We start from the raw sequence: 16,097 nt of genomic DNA on the forward strand, positions 1-16,097 counted from the left end.
TTTTAGCTTTTCCCTGGTTATCTCTGGTTTTATCCAATTCTTGATCTACACAATTATTTCATTCAATTCATCAATATTAAACATTTATACATTATATCATGACATTAATGAACCTATGAAACATTTATACATTATATCATGACATTAAATAACCATATCTTTCAATTTTGAGTCTCAGTTTTAGAATGATTTCAATTCCATTCATTACAGTCCCTCTAACATCTATTATTACTAAAATTTCACATAAATTTTACAATTTATTCACTTTAGTCTTATGCACAAAACAAATAATTTAAACATTACAATCTAGTCCTTTTTTCATATGTAAGCTTAAAATCTATCAATTTAACACCAATTTCTTCAAAAAATCAACAATGAAAACTATCAAAAACTTCAACAATTTTACAAATTGGTACATAAACTAACTAAATCATGCTCCCATGACCTTAAAAACATAAAAATTATAATAAAATGACTTAGTTAAGCTTACCAAATAAGGACTGAAACTTTGAAACCCATTATAGCTTTTCTTAAACACTTATGGTAGACGGTTGTGTTGAAGAAGACAAGAATTTATCTTTCTTTCCACCACCAAATAATATATATAGTTATATTAAAACTTAATTTAATTAATTAACTAACTAAAGTTAACATTAATCAAACTTAAAAGTTCTCAATCTTACCGTCCACTATAACATTTCTAAAACGGTTAATTGCAATTTAAGTCCCTAAGTCTTTGGCAAATTAAAACCCTATAGCGATAAGACTTTTACAATTTAGTCTATGTATCCTAACTAAACAATTAATAGACAAAAAACGAAGGACCAAACTTTAATAAACTTTTATACAACTCCGTAAATATTCATATTTAATATTTACGAACCCAATTTACGAAAATGGGTTTCAAATTTATCTTTTTCTGGCACCAGTGAAAATCAGGTTGTTACAAGGAGAATGAGGAAAGTAATAAAAGAATTGTAATGCTAAGAAGTTGATACAATATATGGAATTGCTAATATGTATAAGAAGTTAAAATGAACTTGTGAAGATTAGATTGAACTTTAGTGAAATTTTAAGCTTGAAAAGTGACTAAGAATGTATGAAAATGAAATAAGGATGTTTAGATATTGTTTCTGCAATGTTTACAACTTGATTTATGGATCCCTTGTTCTAGGTCTCAAAACATAAGAGTCGAAGTCTCGAGAAAGGTCAATTTTGAATCTAAAATACTACAATCCTAGGGTCATGTCTCGAGACATATGCACTTTTGTCTCGAGACAATCAAATTTCAAAACCAAATTTGCTACAGTACTATAGTAATATGTCTTGAGACATGTAGATTATTGTCTCGAGAAATACAGACCTTGACTGGAAATTTTCTTGTTTTGCTTTAAAATGGACCCTAAATGACCTTTACTCGAAACCAAGTCCTAAGAAAAGTTTAGAGATGGAACAAGAACATTTAAAAAAAACCTTAAATAGGCCTGAATGATGAGTGGGACATGAATGAATAACTTAGACTTTGGTAAAGTGATTTACTTGAAAATGGGACATTCATTGTTCAGGTTTAATTATGAGCTCGGGTAAAGAGTGTTACAAGCCTTGTATTCAAATAAGCTTAAAATCAATTAATATAACGCACAACTGATAAAGGATTTAAAAATTTGACAAAAAAACTAGAGTAATTAAAAAAATCCAACAAAACCTACACAATATTTGCATTTTTTAAGGTTGAAAGTTATTTTTCAATCATAAAAACAATGCTAAATGGATAAAATATTTTGAGAATCATGAATTTGATTAATCAAATTAAAATATTAATAAAATAATATTTTTAGTTTAAATTATGTTACTCTTCTCAAATTTTCAAACATTTATCATTTTAAACCTAATTTTTTATATTTTATTTTGGGATTAAATTTTCTCTAAATGAATGATGTTTGAATCGGATTGAACTGATTGGATTGAAAATTAATTGAGATATTAGTTTGGAGAACGGTATCGAACCGATTGGATTAGAAATCAATACAAACTAATTGAATTGGTTAAAAAATCAGTTTGAATTGACGGTTGAACCATTTTTTTTATTTTTAACATTTTTAATGATTTTTTAATTGAACCGATTGGACTGAAAAATTGATGACTTAACCAGTTCAATTCTAAAAACCTTGGACTTCAGTAGGTTGCTTAACCCAAATGGTTAATCTATACTATTATTTAAGTTCTTGATTAAGTTGGTGTCATGAGTTAATCACGCACCAAATTGGATTAGTAAAATCACGAAAATATATTCTTGTAATTAAAATAAGTTATATTATTTGAGGGTACTTTAGTCTCTTTATTTTACAAAAACTAATAAAAATATGTATATGATGGGATTTAAACCCATGCCAATTGGATTAGTAAAATCATAAATTTACCACTCGCCAAACTTCATTTTATTTTTTATGAATTTTTATTTTAATATACACAAGTTATTATCTTTTAAATTGTATATCTATACTATTGTACGAGTCAACTGAGCACCAACGCAATCCTGGAAGTTACCAATAAAAAATACACTTAGCGTGAGATTTGAACACACAACAATTGGACTTGTAATACCTTAAAATTACCACTCAACCAAAGTTTCATTTTAATATTTTTCATACGTTTTTATTTTAATATGCTTAATTCATTACATTCATTAGTTTGTATATATTAATAATGTTGTTAATTGAGTTGAGACCAACTCAAATTTAACAAGAACGACATGATAAACAGTTGTACTCATATGGTATTATTAATGTGGTGTATTTATGTGTTTAAATTTCGTTTTACTTGCAAATTAATCAAAATTTGCCCATTTTAATATTCTACATATTTAACATGTTATTATTAATTACTTTCAAATGATAAATTTTATTATTTCTTGTATGTTATTTTAAAACACACTTTTATGTTCTAAATACGTTATTTTTACACACGATAGAATTTCTAGTTCCAATAATATTATAATTCTACTTCGGGCAATTCATGCAATAATCAAATTAGGACTGTTAACCTCTGATGGTTGTCGATTCCACCAATATAATCCTAAACCTAATTTGCAAATTTGAGCAGTATAGGGAGTAGGGTCGATCCCTCAGAGACTGAGTTTACTGAAAATTGTTTCTCTCTCGACCTGATTTATGTTTGGGCAGTTGTCGTGCCCAAGAAGTTTGGGGGGATAAAATATGAAACCTGAAATAAATAGAGAAAAAAATGTGTAAAAGGTAAAAGCTGAAGACAATTAAATAAGAAAAACAGTTAAGTAAATTTGAAGAAAAATAAATTAAATTTAGCTTAGCTTCAGGCACGGTTTTTCGTCTTTGAACCGATCCTCAAAATTAGATGAACTCCTCTTTTCCAATAAGCTAGTTATAGCTACCAAGGACGCCTCAGACACCAACTTTTCCTTGTGTAAATTAGTTATGAAACATCCTATAACTAATCCTTGCCGATCGAACAACCTATGAAACGTTCGTGATTTAGAACTCCGGCAGCTTTACGCTCTAGAAGAGCCTAGCTCGAACCAATTCCCTCAACCGCGTAAGACATTTAAATTCGGTTACTACTTCCCTTGACGGAACCATACAACAATCCCCACTTGGCATGCCAATATGTTCACGAAAAACCGATTAGACAATCGATCTTTTTGGAATTCCAATTGTACGTCTAACCACACTAACTCAAACGACATCTTTTTTGACTTAGTGTTGATTTGACTTTGTGAGTTGACGAAATCATACTCTTAATCTCGATAAATAATAAATACTGGAATTTAGGAGTTAAATTGCTCGGGTTCGTAACTTATAGGTCTTAACGAAGTTAGCATCAACCTAAAGTTGAAATGAGTTTAGTTGGCTAAAGTTTGGGGCATATGGGAGTTGGGCATATCTGGAGAGGGTTGGATAAATGAAATAGGGTTGAAATGGATAAAAGTAGGTGGTTTAAGTATGTGGCTGGAATTTTGTTTGGGTATAAAATGGTTTTAGCTTACTAGGAATGAGAAAAATGTTTGAAAAAGAAAATGTAAGTGGTGTAGGTTGGTGACAAGCTGGAAATTAATAAATTGAAAGTAAAAGGAACCAAAGACAACAAATAATTTCGTGAGAAAGAAGGAGAGATTATATTGAAAAGATGAAAGTTTCATTCTGGAATGAACATAATACCACCCATTTATACCAGTGGCTTTGAGCCAACTTTCCTAATTTAAAGCCACTATACATAGAAACTGCATAAATTTAGGGAAAAATATTCCCATGAACAAAATAAATCCCTACATAATCTCTTACTAAGTCAATCAGAAAATTTCAGCCAATTACATCTTTTTGAAATTCCATTTCGACCCCCTTCTTTTGCTTCTTCATTCAATCTAGTCCAATTGTTTCCTTTTTATTCTATTTAGCCCCAAATTGCACCCCTGTATAAAATTTAATATAAGCATGGAAAAATTAGTGGTGCATTCTCATAAATTGACCAATTTAATTACATAAAATAGGTAACTTCAGTATTTAATCAAATCCCCCTACTTAGCTCATGCTAGTCCTCGAGCATTTTGTATGTATCTGCAAAAGGAAAAATTTCCTCCATAATAGGACTTGACCCCTATGGTTTGCACAATTCAACAATTTAGTCATTACATATTATCATCTAAAATAACCTAGCCTAAGAAATAAGAAGGACCTACCCCTCATTTTATTATTTGTATTTATTTTTGTACTTAGAACATTTTCGAATTTTTTTACGCGAGACATGATGACAACCCAAGTACCATGTTCCAGTTACTCGATTCGGAAGTCTCTAATCGGGTTATTTCGCCCTACTCGTGATAGCATGTTAGCGGAGTCAGTGCAAAGAAATTTGACAGCCACACGAACCTTTTTACACGAGTTGTGATGACATCTCAAGCACCACATTCCAGTTACTCGGTCTGGTGTACAACCCCAATTTTTACTCTTAACATTCGTATCAGAGGAGTATTATTATTCTTTTTTTTTGCATTAAGTCAAGGCTATTGAAAAGTTTATATGTAAAGAACTAAATAGTTAGATAGGTCAAACCACAAGTGTATCATCCCAATTTATCAAGGGAATTATTTACCTTTCGCGAGAAACATGCAAAAGTGGCGACAACAGATAAGCAAAATAGAACCAATATATGTTCCCTTCCCCCTACTTATTTCACATTGTCCCAATGTAATTTGAATTAATTAAAGGATAAAAAGTAAAAGTAAGTAGGGAAAGGAAAAAGAAACTCCTTATGTATTTCAACGTCGTGGAGGGTTACCTCGTAGGTGTGTGAGAATGTTTGTCACTAAGGTGCGTAAAGAGGCGAGTCCTTCCTCGATTCGGGTTAATCAAGATTCGACAGACGTGGGGGCTCTGTTTCGTGCAGCTGCCTTTGTCGAAACACTCTATGTATCCATTCTCGTACTTGGAGGGACAAAATAAAAAGAAGAAGGGGTACTGGCAAGTAACCCCATAGAATCCAAGCAGTATGTATCTAAAGAATTTAAAGAACTAAAATTGATAGCTTATGGATTCAAATTGGAGGCTAAATGTGTGACGTATGTACCAAAAATAATTGGCCGATTTGATGGCAAAATATGCTGAAACCAAATAGCAAACCAATAACCTAAATTTACCAAGCAAGCGAAAATAGACAGTGTGAGGTGTGTCCGCGGTGTTAAATGGTAGGTAGGTGGATTGAGCCTTAGCTGAAATTAAAAGAAATTTGTGGGCTGACATGGGGGCTTTAATTTTGTATTGGAAAGTCTACCTGCAAAATAAAATAAAATAGAAAGAAGAAAAAATAAAAATAAAATAAAATGTGTAATTTTTATTTCTCGAATTTATAACTTAGCTAATGCTATGCTTAATATTCAAGAAATAAATTATTAAAAAACAAGATTATGGGATTTAGTAAAATAGTTGTGATAAATGCACCAGGTAAGTTCCTGGGAAAGAGAGGTGAGTCATGATGGACATTTTTAAGTACCAAGTCTTTCCTTAGACAGAACCGATCCTCGACATGCATTTTCACTTTCCATTTTACCTTCAAAAATTTTATTTGCATAAAGGAAAATTTTGGGTTGCCTCCCAACAGTGCTTTGTTTAACGTCATTAGCTCGATGACATGTTATTCAAGTTCTAGGCTTCTCGAGAACAATCTCCTCAATTGTGTGCGTTTGAAAATTCTCGTAAAAGGGTTTCAGTCGTTGATTATTCACCTTAAAACACTTCTGAGTTTCTTCGCTTTGAATTTCCACTGCACCATTCGAGAATAAATTAGTAATAGTAAATGGACCTATCCATTTGGATCGAAGCTTACCAGCGAAAATTTTTAAGGTGGAGTCGTATAGGAGAACTTTTTATCCTATAGAAAACTGTTTCCTAGTGATTAACTTATTATGAAACGCCTTCATCTTTTCTTTATAAACTCATGCATTTTCATATGCATCGTTTCTAATTTCCTTAAGTTCTTGGATGTCCAACTTCTAAGCCCTTCCTCCAGTCTCTAGTCTCCATCTCCATATTACATTGTTTAACTGCCCAAAGTACCTTGTGCTCTAATTCGACCGGGAGATGGCACAGTTTACTGAAAACGAGTCGGTAAGGTGACATGCCTATTGGTCCCTTGTAAGTTATTCTATAAGCCTAAAGTGTGTCATTTAGTCTCAAACTCCAATCCTTTCTGTTAGGTTTAATAATCTTTTCCAAAATAGACTTGATTTCACGATTTGACACTTCAGCTTGCCCGTTTGTTTGTGGATGGTAAGCAATGACAATTCGTTGAGTCACTCCATATTTCTCCATAAGTGCACTTACGAGCTTAAGTTCCTTTGTCACTGATTAATGCTCGTGGAGTGCCATACCTGGAAAAGATAGAACTTTTAAGAAAGTCAACTATAGTCTTAGCATTATCATTGCGAGTGGTTTTTGCCTCTATAAACTTAGAGACGTAATCTACAGCTAAGAGTATATAAAAATTACCGAAAGAAGAAACGAAATGACCTATAAAATCGATACCCCACACATCAAAAATTTTGCAAATATGAGATAACTCATCCCACGTTGTAATAGAACTGGGGGGTAAGTAAAATAACCATTCTCTTGCTGTATCAACTAAAGAAAAAGGAAAGGCCCGAAGTTTAATTTCATATTCGGTTACTCCCTATGGTTTCATGCTTGAGCAGACCATATAGAATTCTCTCAAGTGAGTGTGTGGATTTTCGTTCTTTAAGCCTCGAAAAGTGGGCAAAAGGTGAATCAGGCCTGATTTCAACTTGAACAGGGTTTTCCCAGTTGGATAGTTGATGCATAACGGTGTTTGCTCGTTAGGAGCAGTGGTTAGTTGCCGAATCGTTCGGTTTGCCATCCTTTCTGGTTCATTGAGGTTGTCTTTTGCTTTTTTCGTTTCAAAAAGTGGTTCGATCTCAGGTTCAACCACTTTGACTTGTTTCCCACGTCGAATTGCCTCTGTACGAAATACTTCGCTCAACTTCTCGACATTAGATTCTAGGATCATTTGTCCTAGCTCATCTTCTGCTTTACTTGCAAGTTTAAAAGCTTCTGTCTCTTTTCGTCATGCTCGTGTCGATTTCTCGATCTCTGGGTCGTATACGAGATCTTCGGATGAAAATCTAGTCATGAAGACGATTTAAACAATTGTAAATGTTGCCAGTCCCCGGCAACGACGCCAAAATTGATGGTTGTCGATTCCACCAATATAATCCTACACCTAATTTGCAAATTTGAGGAGTATAGGGAGTAGGGTCGATCCCTTAGAGACTGGGTTTACTGAAAATTATTTCTCTTTCGACCAGATTTATGTCTGAGCAGTTGTCGTGCCCAAGAAGTTTGGGGGGATAAAATATGAAACCTGAAATAAACAGAGAAAAAATGTGTAAAAAGTAAAAGCTGAAGACAATTAAATAAGAAAAATAGTTAAGTAAATTTGAAGGAAAATCAATTAAATTTAGCTCAGCTTTAGGCACGGGTTTTTTCGTCTTTGAACCGATCCTCAAAATTAGATGAACTCCTCTTTTCCAGTAAGCTAGTTATAGCTACCAAGGACGCCTCGAACACCAACTCTTCCTTGTGTAAATTAGTTATAGAACGTCCTATAACTAACCCTTGCCGATCGAACAACCTACGAAACGTTCGTGATTTAGAACTCCAACAGCTTTACATTCTAGAAGAGCCTAGCTCGAACCAATGCCCTCAACCGCGTGGGACATTTAAATCCGGTTACTACTTCCCTTGACGGAACCAAACAACAATCCCCACTTGGCACGCCAATGTGTTCACGGAAAACCGATTAGACAATAGATCCTTTCGGAATTCCAATTGTACGTCTAACCACACTAACTCAAACGACGTCTTTTTTGACTTAGTGTTGATTTGACTTTGTGAGTTGACGAAATCATACTCTTAATCCCGATAAATAATAAATACTGGAATTTGGGAGTTAAATTGCTCGGGTTCGTAACTCACGGGTCTTGACAATGTTAACACTAACATAAACCTGAAATGGGTTTAGTTGGCTAAAGTTTGGGGCATATGGGAGTTGGGCATATCTGGAGAGGGTTGGATAAATGAAATAGGGTTGAAATGGGTAAAAGTGGGTGGTTTAAGTATGTGGCTGGAATTTTGTTTGGGTATAAAATGGTTTTAGCTTACTGGGAATGAGAAAAATGTTTGAAAATGAAAATGTAAGTGGTGTAGGTTGGTGACAAGCTAGAAATTAATAAATTGGAAGTAAAAGGAACCAAAGACAACAAATAATTTCGTGAGAAAGAATGAGAGATTATATTCAAAAGATGAAAGCTTTCTGAAATGAACATAATACCACCTATTTATACTAGTGACTTTAAGCCAACTTTCCTAATTTAAAGCCGCTATACATAGAAAGTGCATAAAATTGGGGAAAAATATTCCCATGATCAAAATAAATCCCTACATAATCTCTTACTAAGTCAATCAGAAAATTTCAGCCAATTACATATTTTTGAAATTCCATTTCGACTCCCCTTCTTTTGCTTCTTCATTCAATCTAGTCCAATTGTTTATTTTTTTTCTATTTAGCCCCAAATTGCACTCCTGTATAAAATTTAATATAAACATAGAAAAATCAATAGTGCATTCTCATAAATTGACCAATTTAATTATATAAAATAGGTAACTTTAGCATTTAATCAACCTCTAAGTGGAGAAAGAAACTCACATGATGTCTGAAATTCATTGGTATTGTAAACACAAGGTTACTGCTAAGATTAAATAAGAAAAAATGAGGAATCGAAAATTATTTGAGTAGAGGTATTCGAATGGAATACATGTTAAAAAATAATGTTTACTCAAATCAATCCAAATGCTATTTTTTATTTAATTTATAACTTAAAAATTCTATATAAAAATTAATTGTTATAAAAATATATCATACTAATTACTTTTTTTATTTATCTGGAAAAAGAAAATTAAACTATTTTATTAAAATAAAAAGAATAATATTAAAAAAATGAGAACGACACAAAATCAAACTATTAAGAAAATTAAAAAGAAATATATATATTGTTTTTTTTTATTCCCGCCAAGCGCAAATCAGAATTCGCTCTCTTTTTCCGAGTCTGAACTCGAGTTTAGCGAGTTGAGTTTGGCATTTTCAAATTTCTCATACAGTGGAACTCAGAGTTTAAGAAAGAAAAAGGAGGCGATGGAGCTGAGTCTAAGCGACAACGCTCTCAAAACCTTTAGTCGTTCGATCACGTGCCTCGCACGTGTAGGCAACGAGCTCGTCATCCAAGCTTCTCCTTCTCAGGTACGCTTTCCCTATCATAACCTTCCTACTCTCTACTGCCGAATTTATTCTCTTTAGTTCAATTGATTTATAAGCAAAATAAATTGAATTAAGTGATTTATTTAGTTGGTTTAAGCATTTAAATTAGGGTTTTGATGGGGCTTAAATGCTGGTTTATTGTATTGTATTGTTTGGTGATTGGGAAAGTGAAGGGAAATGATACGTTGATTTGGTTGCTGTACGGCAATGTAGTAGAAAGGATATTCGATATTTGTTTGTAAGATTTTGAAATTTTCCTCGGCAACTAAACAAAATATTATACTACCTATTCTGCATATCGGGATTTTTATCCATATATGTATTCAACACAAATTGACTGAAAACTTAGCAATATTTGCAGCTTGCACTTCATACACTCAATTCTTCAAGGTCGGCCTACCAATCTATTACGTTTAAGCCAAACTTCTTTGATGCCTATAGAATTTCTGGTACTCAAGTGCAGTGTAGTGTGCTTTTGAAGGTATGGTTTTTGTCTTTCGCTGCTTCCATGCTTCTCTAAATATTTGTTTGATGAATCATGAAAAGGTAGCATTTCAAGTGACCTGGTGCTTTTAGGCTGTTTGTTCTGTTTTTAGGACACCTATTGCAAGTATTGATCACTTGACTGTGAAATTGGCCGATCCTGATGCGTCGAAAGTACAGTGGGCTTTGGCATGCTATAGTGGTAAAGTGCTTATTTGATTTTCCGATATATTTTTCATTCATCTTCAAATATAGGAATGGGAATGAGACGAAGGGTTTCTCATGTATGTTAATAATCTCTCAATTTGCTATATTTTTGAGTATGGCAACCGTCACCATGCTGTGCTGTTAGTTTTAGCATTGGGATGCAATCAATTTATTGTCTTTTATAAATACCTATGAATATACAAGTTCAATTTTATGCTCACTAATCCAGCCACAAAGCCAAAGTAAATTGGATTTTTTCTGGGAAGTCATGAAAATCTAGTTTTTCTGCTCGACGTGGCAGTTATGAAAACTTGGGAGCTGCCCCTTGAAAGAGTCATTCTTACAAGTTTTCTGATGTTGCACATAAATGGATTTATTTTTTTTAAAAAATATTTTCATCTTATATGCTTGACAGGTATGAAAAAATCATATTGGATTACCTGCAATGTTGAACCAGACATACAACACTTGTCTCTTGATAGGGGAAGATTTCCAAGTAACTTGGTAGTTAGGCCTCGTGATCTAAACAGATTGCTAGCTAATTTTCAATCTTCACTTCAGGAAATTACTATCATTGCAACTGAGACAACGTCCTTACCTTCAGATGCTGCAAGTGAAATAGGTGGAAAAGCTGTTGAGCTTAGAAGTTATATAGATCCAACAAAAGGTACGCAGCAATATTGATTTTTTCTATTTCACGTGAAAAAAGAATTTACTTTTTCCATTTTCTATGTAGAGAATGATTCCACATTGCACACTCAACTCTGGATAGATCCTTTGGAAGAGTTTGTGCAGTATACTCACATTGGAGATCCTGTAGATGTTACTTTTAGTATGAAGGAATTAAAGGTATCTAATCGAGATCCAGAATGTAGATTTTGCAGCAACTTGATTTTCTTTGCTTTATAAATCCAACTTAATCATGGTAATCTTTATCTGGCCAAAAAGGAAAAGAAAACATGGAAATCTTTATTCTTCCATTGAATCTCTTTCATAAGCATGAGTTGTCATCGGTGTGTTTGCATTACGTTACCTGAAAAGACAAACTAAAATGCAGGCATTCCTTACTTTTTGCGAAGGCTGCGAGGTTGACATACACTTGTTTCTTGACAAAGCTGGCGAGTAAGATATTCTTTTAGTGATTTTAGTTCTCCATGCATTAGTGCAACATTATAGATCTGTTTTTAGCAACTCATAGAACAACTTGTTTTGAAATGTAAAATATTTCACATCATCAGGTGATTATATCCTAACATTTGCAATTCAGATAGCCATATCTTATAGCAAGTTTGTGTCATCTGTTTTTATTGCATCAATTCTTCTTCTAATACCAATCATTTGCTACAAGATAGCTATCTGAATTTCCAATGAACTATTAGGATTTTAGAAGTTTATGAAACTTAACCCAAAATGTGTACAAAATTTTGACCAGTTCGGCTAGGACAAAGCAAAATGCACAGATATGAAAATTACTGATTGCTTTTATCAGTCTTACCTACTTGCTAAAGGCCATTGTCACAATAAGCAAAAATGTCTGTTTGATCTTTAATAGATGCTTACTTGGAAACAGGCCGATTTTGTTGGCACCCAAATTTGGCCTAGATGATGGCTCTGGCTCAAACTTTGATGCCACACTTGTACTTGCAACCATGCTTATATCACAGCTGCATGAAGGCAATCCCTCTGAACCTGCACCAGCTGCTACGACTGTACATAATCAGGCAATGCACAGGACAGGGTCCGAAGCACAAGAAGAGAGGGTTAGGCCAAATGTACCTGAGCATCCATCGGACCACACCAGAATATGGTCTGACCTCTCAGGTAACCATTCACCATCATTCTATGATGCTGTGTTCATGCTGAATCTCATGCATTATAGTTATCAGGAAGTGCAGCAAAAAGCAGTAATGAGGTTGAAGAAAGGCAAGTGAAAGGACAGCAGAACTTGAATGCTAGTGAACAGAGGGATATTCAAAGGATTAGCATGATGCATATTACAAAAGATGCACCGATTAAAGAAAGTGTTCCTGCTGCTCCTAGTTTGTATCCTGAATATTGCTGTTAAATATTCTGTGTCTCTATTTAAGCTTAATCACTAAGTCCTCTTATTGGCCATATCGTGCTCGTATTTTTTCTTTCACTATGTATATGTATGTGCAGTTCACATTGGTGTTAATGTCAGTCTGCGAGCATACCTCCATTTTTTACAAATACTTTAGTGAACAGAGTATAAATCCCAATCTGTTAGCAGTCATCTACAGACTTAACTGGATCTTATTTATGGTAAATTTCATCACGAGCAATTTTGTTTTAATACTCCTGCTGGAAATCTGTAATGCTGAACTTTGATGATTTTCCAGTTCTTATAAACTCTACCGCAGGAATCTCTTAAGTAGAATTGCTTTTGATTGTTTTGACTGAGCTTTCTTAACTGTCTATAGTACCCGCCACCAAGTAGAAAAGGACCATGAGGCTGGGGCACAAGGTTAGTCAAAAGACTAGTTATTTGTACTTTTATAATGTTTTACTCACTTCCAATGTAATTGACAATACCCCCGCTTTCTTTGTTCTGCTCAGGTAGGAGCCAGATTAATGTGCATGGGTTATCACAACGTCATCCGAGTAATTGGGTAGATGCAAATGAGGAGGAGGAGGATGGGGATGATGAGAACGAACTATGTGTTCAGTCAACACCACCATATTATGAAGAACAGTAATAATCGGTTAATGACATATACCTCTTAATGCTAGGTGTTACTTGTTTGATTTCTCCAATGTAAGTGCATGTCTTCTTGTAAGTCATACCCTTCTTTCTCATTTAGCTTTCTGTCCTTGAACTAATTCCAGTAGCTTTTCTTTTCCTATAATTGTTCCGCTGTTTGCATAGAAGGATCTATAATCTGATATCCTTCAAACTGAATTTATTAGAAGTATATTTTTTTAATATTTGATTGTGTATATGTTTGCGGGTAGTGCAATCAATTCAAACATTCGGTGATGTAGATTCCTTCAGTTTGTTAAGTCTTTCTTATAGCAATAAGTTAGTCAAAACATCAGGAGCCGGAGAATAACATTTTTTACCGTGTCATAATATCTGTCTTATTTTTTGCCAGTTTGCTTTTATCTGTTTAAGATAAAAATACCATTTATGGTATTGAAATGAACTAATGATGACTTTTCGATTCACTAATAACCATGCTTTTATAGAATAGACACCGAGTACTAATATTCATTTTATGGTGCTTAGAACCTTCATTAACATTACAATTTATGTGCTGTAGCTTATGAACTTATCAACTTAGTGCAGAATCCAGTCTATTTACTAGACCCATCTTCAGATTTTCATAGTGTTTTTGGTAGGGAATAAGAAAATTCTCCTCATAATTACTTTAGAAAAGCAAACTAGACATCAAATCACATCATCTGAAAATCAGTTAATATTCTCTTCCATTTAGTTCCATCCACCAAACAACGTTACATTTGACCTAACGTTACAATTGGCATGTCGGTTTCAGTTGATATGGTATTGTCTAATCAAAGATTTCTCTTTCTAAAAAATGGATATTTTTAGATTGGCATGTGGTCCGAACTTAAATGGTAAATGAGGTGAACTGATCCCGCTCCCAAAGTTATACTAGCAGAATATAGGATTGGTAAGTGATTCTAGAATGGACCTGGGTTATCCATCATTAAAACTTTGCAGCCACTATAGCTAGTTATTGTCTGTTATAAATGTGAAGCAAACACCTCAGATCTCGACTTTTGGTGTTCATCCTTGATAAAGTTTTCTGAACTTAAGGACATTTGTAGTTTTGACCATTGCATTAAGCGAATAACTACTGTGTTTTATTTTGAGAAGAGCATTAGACCACTGAGGTTCAAGGGGGACGGGACATTTAAAGAGCTGCCATATGCTTAGATTGTTTTGACTTGGATTGCCTTTATCATATCCACTAAAGTACTTTCTAGGTTTGTCCTTAAAAGCTAATGGTATCCACTATTTGGAAATCCCATTACTGGAAAAAGCTTGAAATGGTTGTTGAACTTTTTGCCACTCGAGTTTAGAGTATCTGTTTGATTCAAACATGTTTACTGTTATATGTATTTAAAAGATTTTATTTTGATATTCATATCTGAATCTATACGCATACACTATATAAATAATGTACTAGATTTGATGATACGATATTGCCAGATTCATCTAGACAAGATTTAGACAGTTTTAAGCACTGGGTTTAGGATATTGCGTTTATGGATGTTGATTCCAGAATCTTGGAAATCTACACATAGATTAGGGTCTGGTGCACTGAGAGTTTTCTTTCTTAAGGTTTTTTATAAAAATGACCCCAAAGTTTTGATTATTTATGAAAATGACCCACATTGAAAATCATGTACGTAAATGACCCGTTTTGAACGCTAAACCTTGGTGCTACCGTTGCCATTGGCAGCACCACCATAATCACCCAATGATTGGCCCCTTGGAATAAAAAATGATTTCTTTGGGTGGTGTTGTTGACATTGGCAGCACCAATATAAGTACATATATACCCACCCATTTAAAATACCCGTATTCTTTGAAAAAATTATTTTTTTAAATAGGTGCCACCAATTACAACAGTGGCACCCATGTAAAAAAAATGATTTTTTTTTGTGGTGCCATTGACATTAGTATCACTTATTAAAAAAATGATTTTTTTTCTAGGAAATACAAGTATTTTAAGCAGGTGGATACGTGTACTTATATTGGTGCCGTCAATGTACAACACTCAAAGAAATCATTTTTTAATGCCACAGGCCAATCATTGGTTGATTGTGATGGGTGGTGCTATGAATAGCAATGGTAATATTGTGGTTCACGGTTCAAAACGGATAATTTACGTATATGATTTTTAAGGTGAGTTGTTTTTGTAAATAATAAAAATTTTTGGATATTTTTATAGAAAACCCTTTTTTTTCAATTATTATAATAAACTGGGAGACCAGTATGGATTTTATTTTTAAATAGATAAAAGGGAAGATTGATAAGAGCCAGCTAGCCTGGCTCGAAGTGTGTATAGTTTTAGGACGGTCATGGTGATCTGTGTCTGGCTCTACATTTTCAACGGCTACGTGCTGATTACGTTGAAGCCAACGTCGTTTACATTTTTCTTTGAATATTTTGTTGCTTCAGAAAATAAATTTTAAAATCATCGTTCCCATTGTTGAGGATGTAAATGCATGGTTACCACAATGCTTTTTTTTATTCAACTATGCCTCACCATATTTGAATGTTGGACCTCAAATTATCATCAGTTTAGCGCATGTAAGTGGACTTCACGATAGATTGTAATTTTACTTGTCTTCAGTATTGCTTGGACCTCAACTTATCGCTTCATTTTATTGTTGGGGGAATTAGGTTAAAAGAGAAAGTTTGGGAAGTGAAACTAATTGACATACCAACTATCGTTTTGTTTCATTGTTGGGGGAATTAAGTTAAAAGGGAAACTAATTGACACACCAGGTAACGTTTTGTTTCACTGTTTGGGGAATTAAATTAAAAGAGCAACTTT

At 33.7% G+C, this 16,097-nt stretch overlaps 1 protein-coding gene across 2 annotated transcripts; it reads left to right on the plus strand.

Moving 5' to 3' along the window:
• The first annotated feature begins 9,620 nt into the window (after positions 1-9,620).
• Positions 9,621-13,550, plus strand: LOC107927183 (cell cycle checkpoint control protein RAD9A). Of its 2 annotated transcripts, none has more exons than XM_016858211.2 (10): positions 9,621-9,840; positions 10,220-10,339; positions 10,435-10,543; positions 10,964-11,215; positions 11,285-11,397; positions 11,606-11,670; positions 12,119-12,369; positions 12,435-12,591; positions 12,990-13,033; positions 13,126-13,550. In XM_016858211.2, exons 1-10 carry the CDS (start codon positions 9,736-9,738, stop codon positions 13,263-13,265), a joined length of 1,356 nt encoding a protein of 451 aa, XP_016713700.1. In that variant the 5' UTR covers positions 9,621-9,735; the 3' UTR covers positions 13,266-13,550. The 2 variants fall into 2 exon arrangements, with proteins under 2 accessions (XP_016713700.1, XP_016713699.1); XM_016858210.2 differs by having other exon boundaries at positions 9,622-9,840; positions 12,101-12,369.
• The last annotated feature ends 2,547 nt before the right edge of the window (positions 13,551-16,097 follow it).

The sequence above is a fragment of the Gossypium hirsutum genome, chromosome D11 (assembly GCF_007990345.1).
Source record: "Gossypium hirsutum isolate 1008001.06 chromosome D11, Gossypium_hirsutum_v2.1, whole genome shotgun sequence".
Classification (NCBI taxonomy): domain Eukaryota; kingdom Viridiplantae; phylum Streptophyta; class Magnoliopsida; order Malvales; family Malvaceae; genus Gossypium; species Gossypium hirsutum.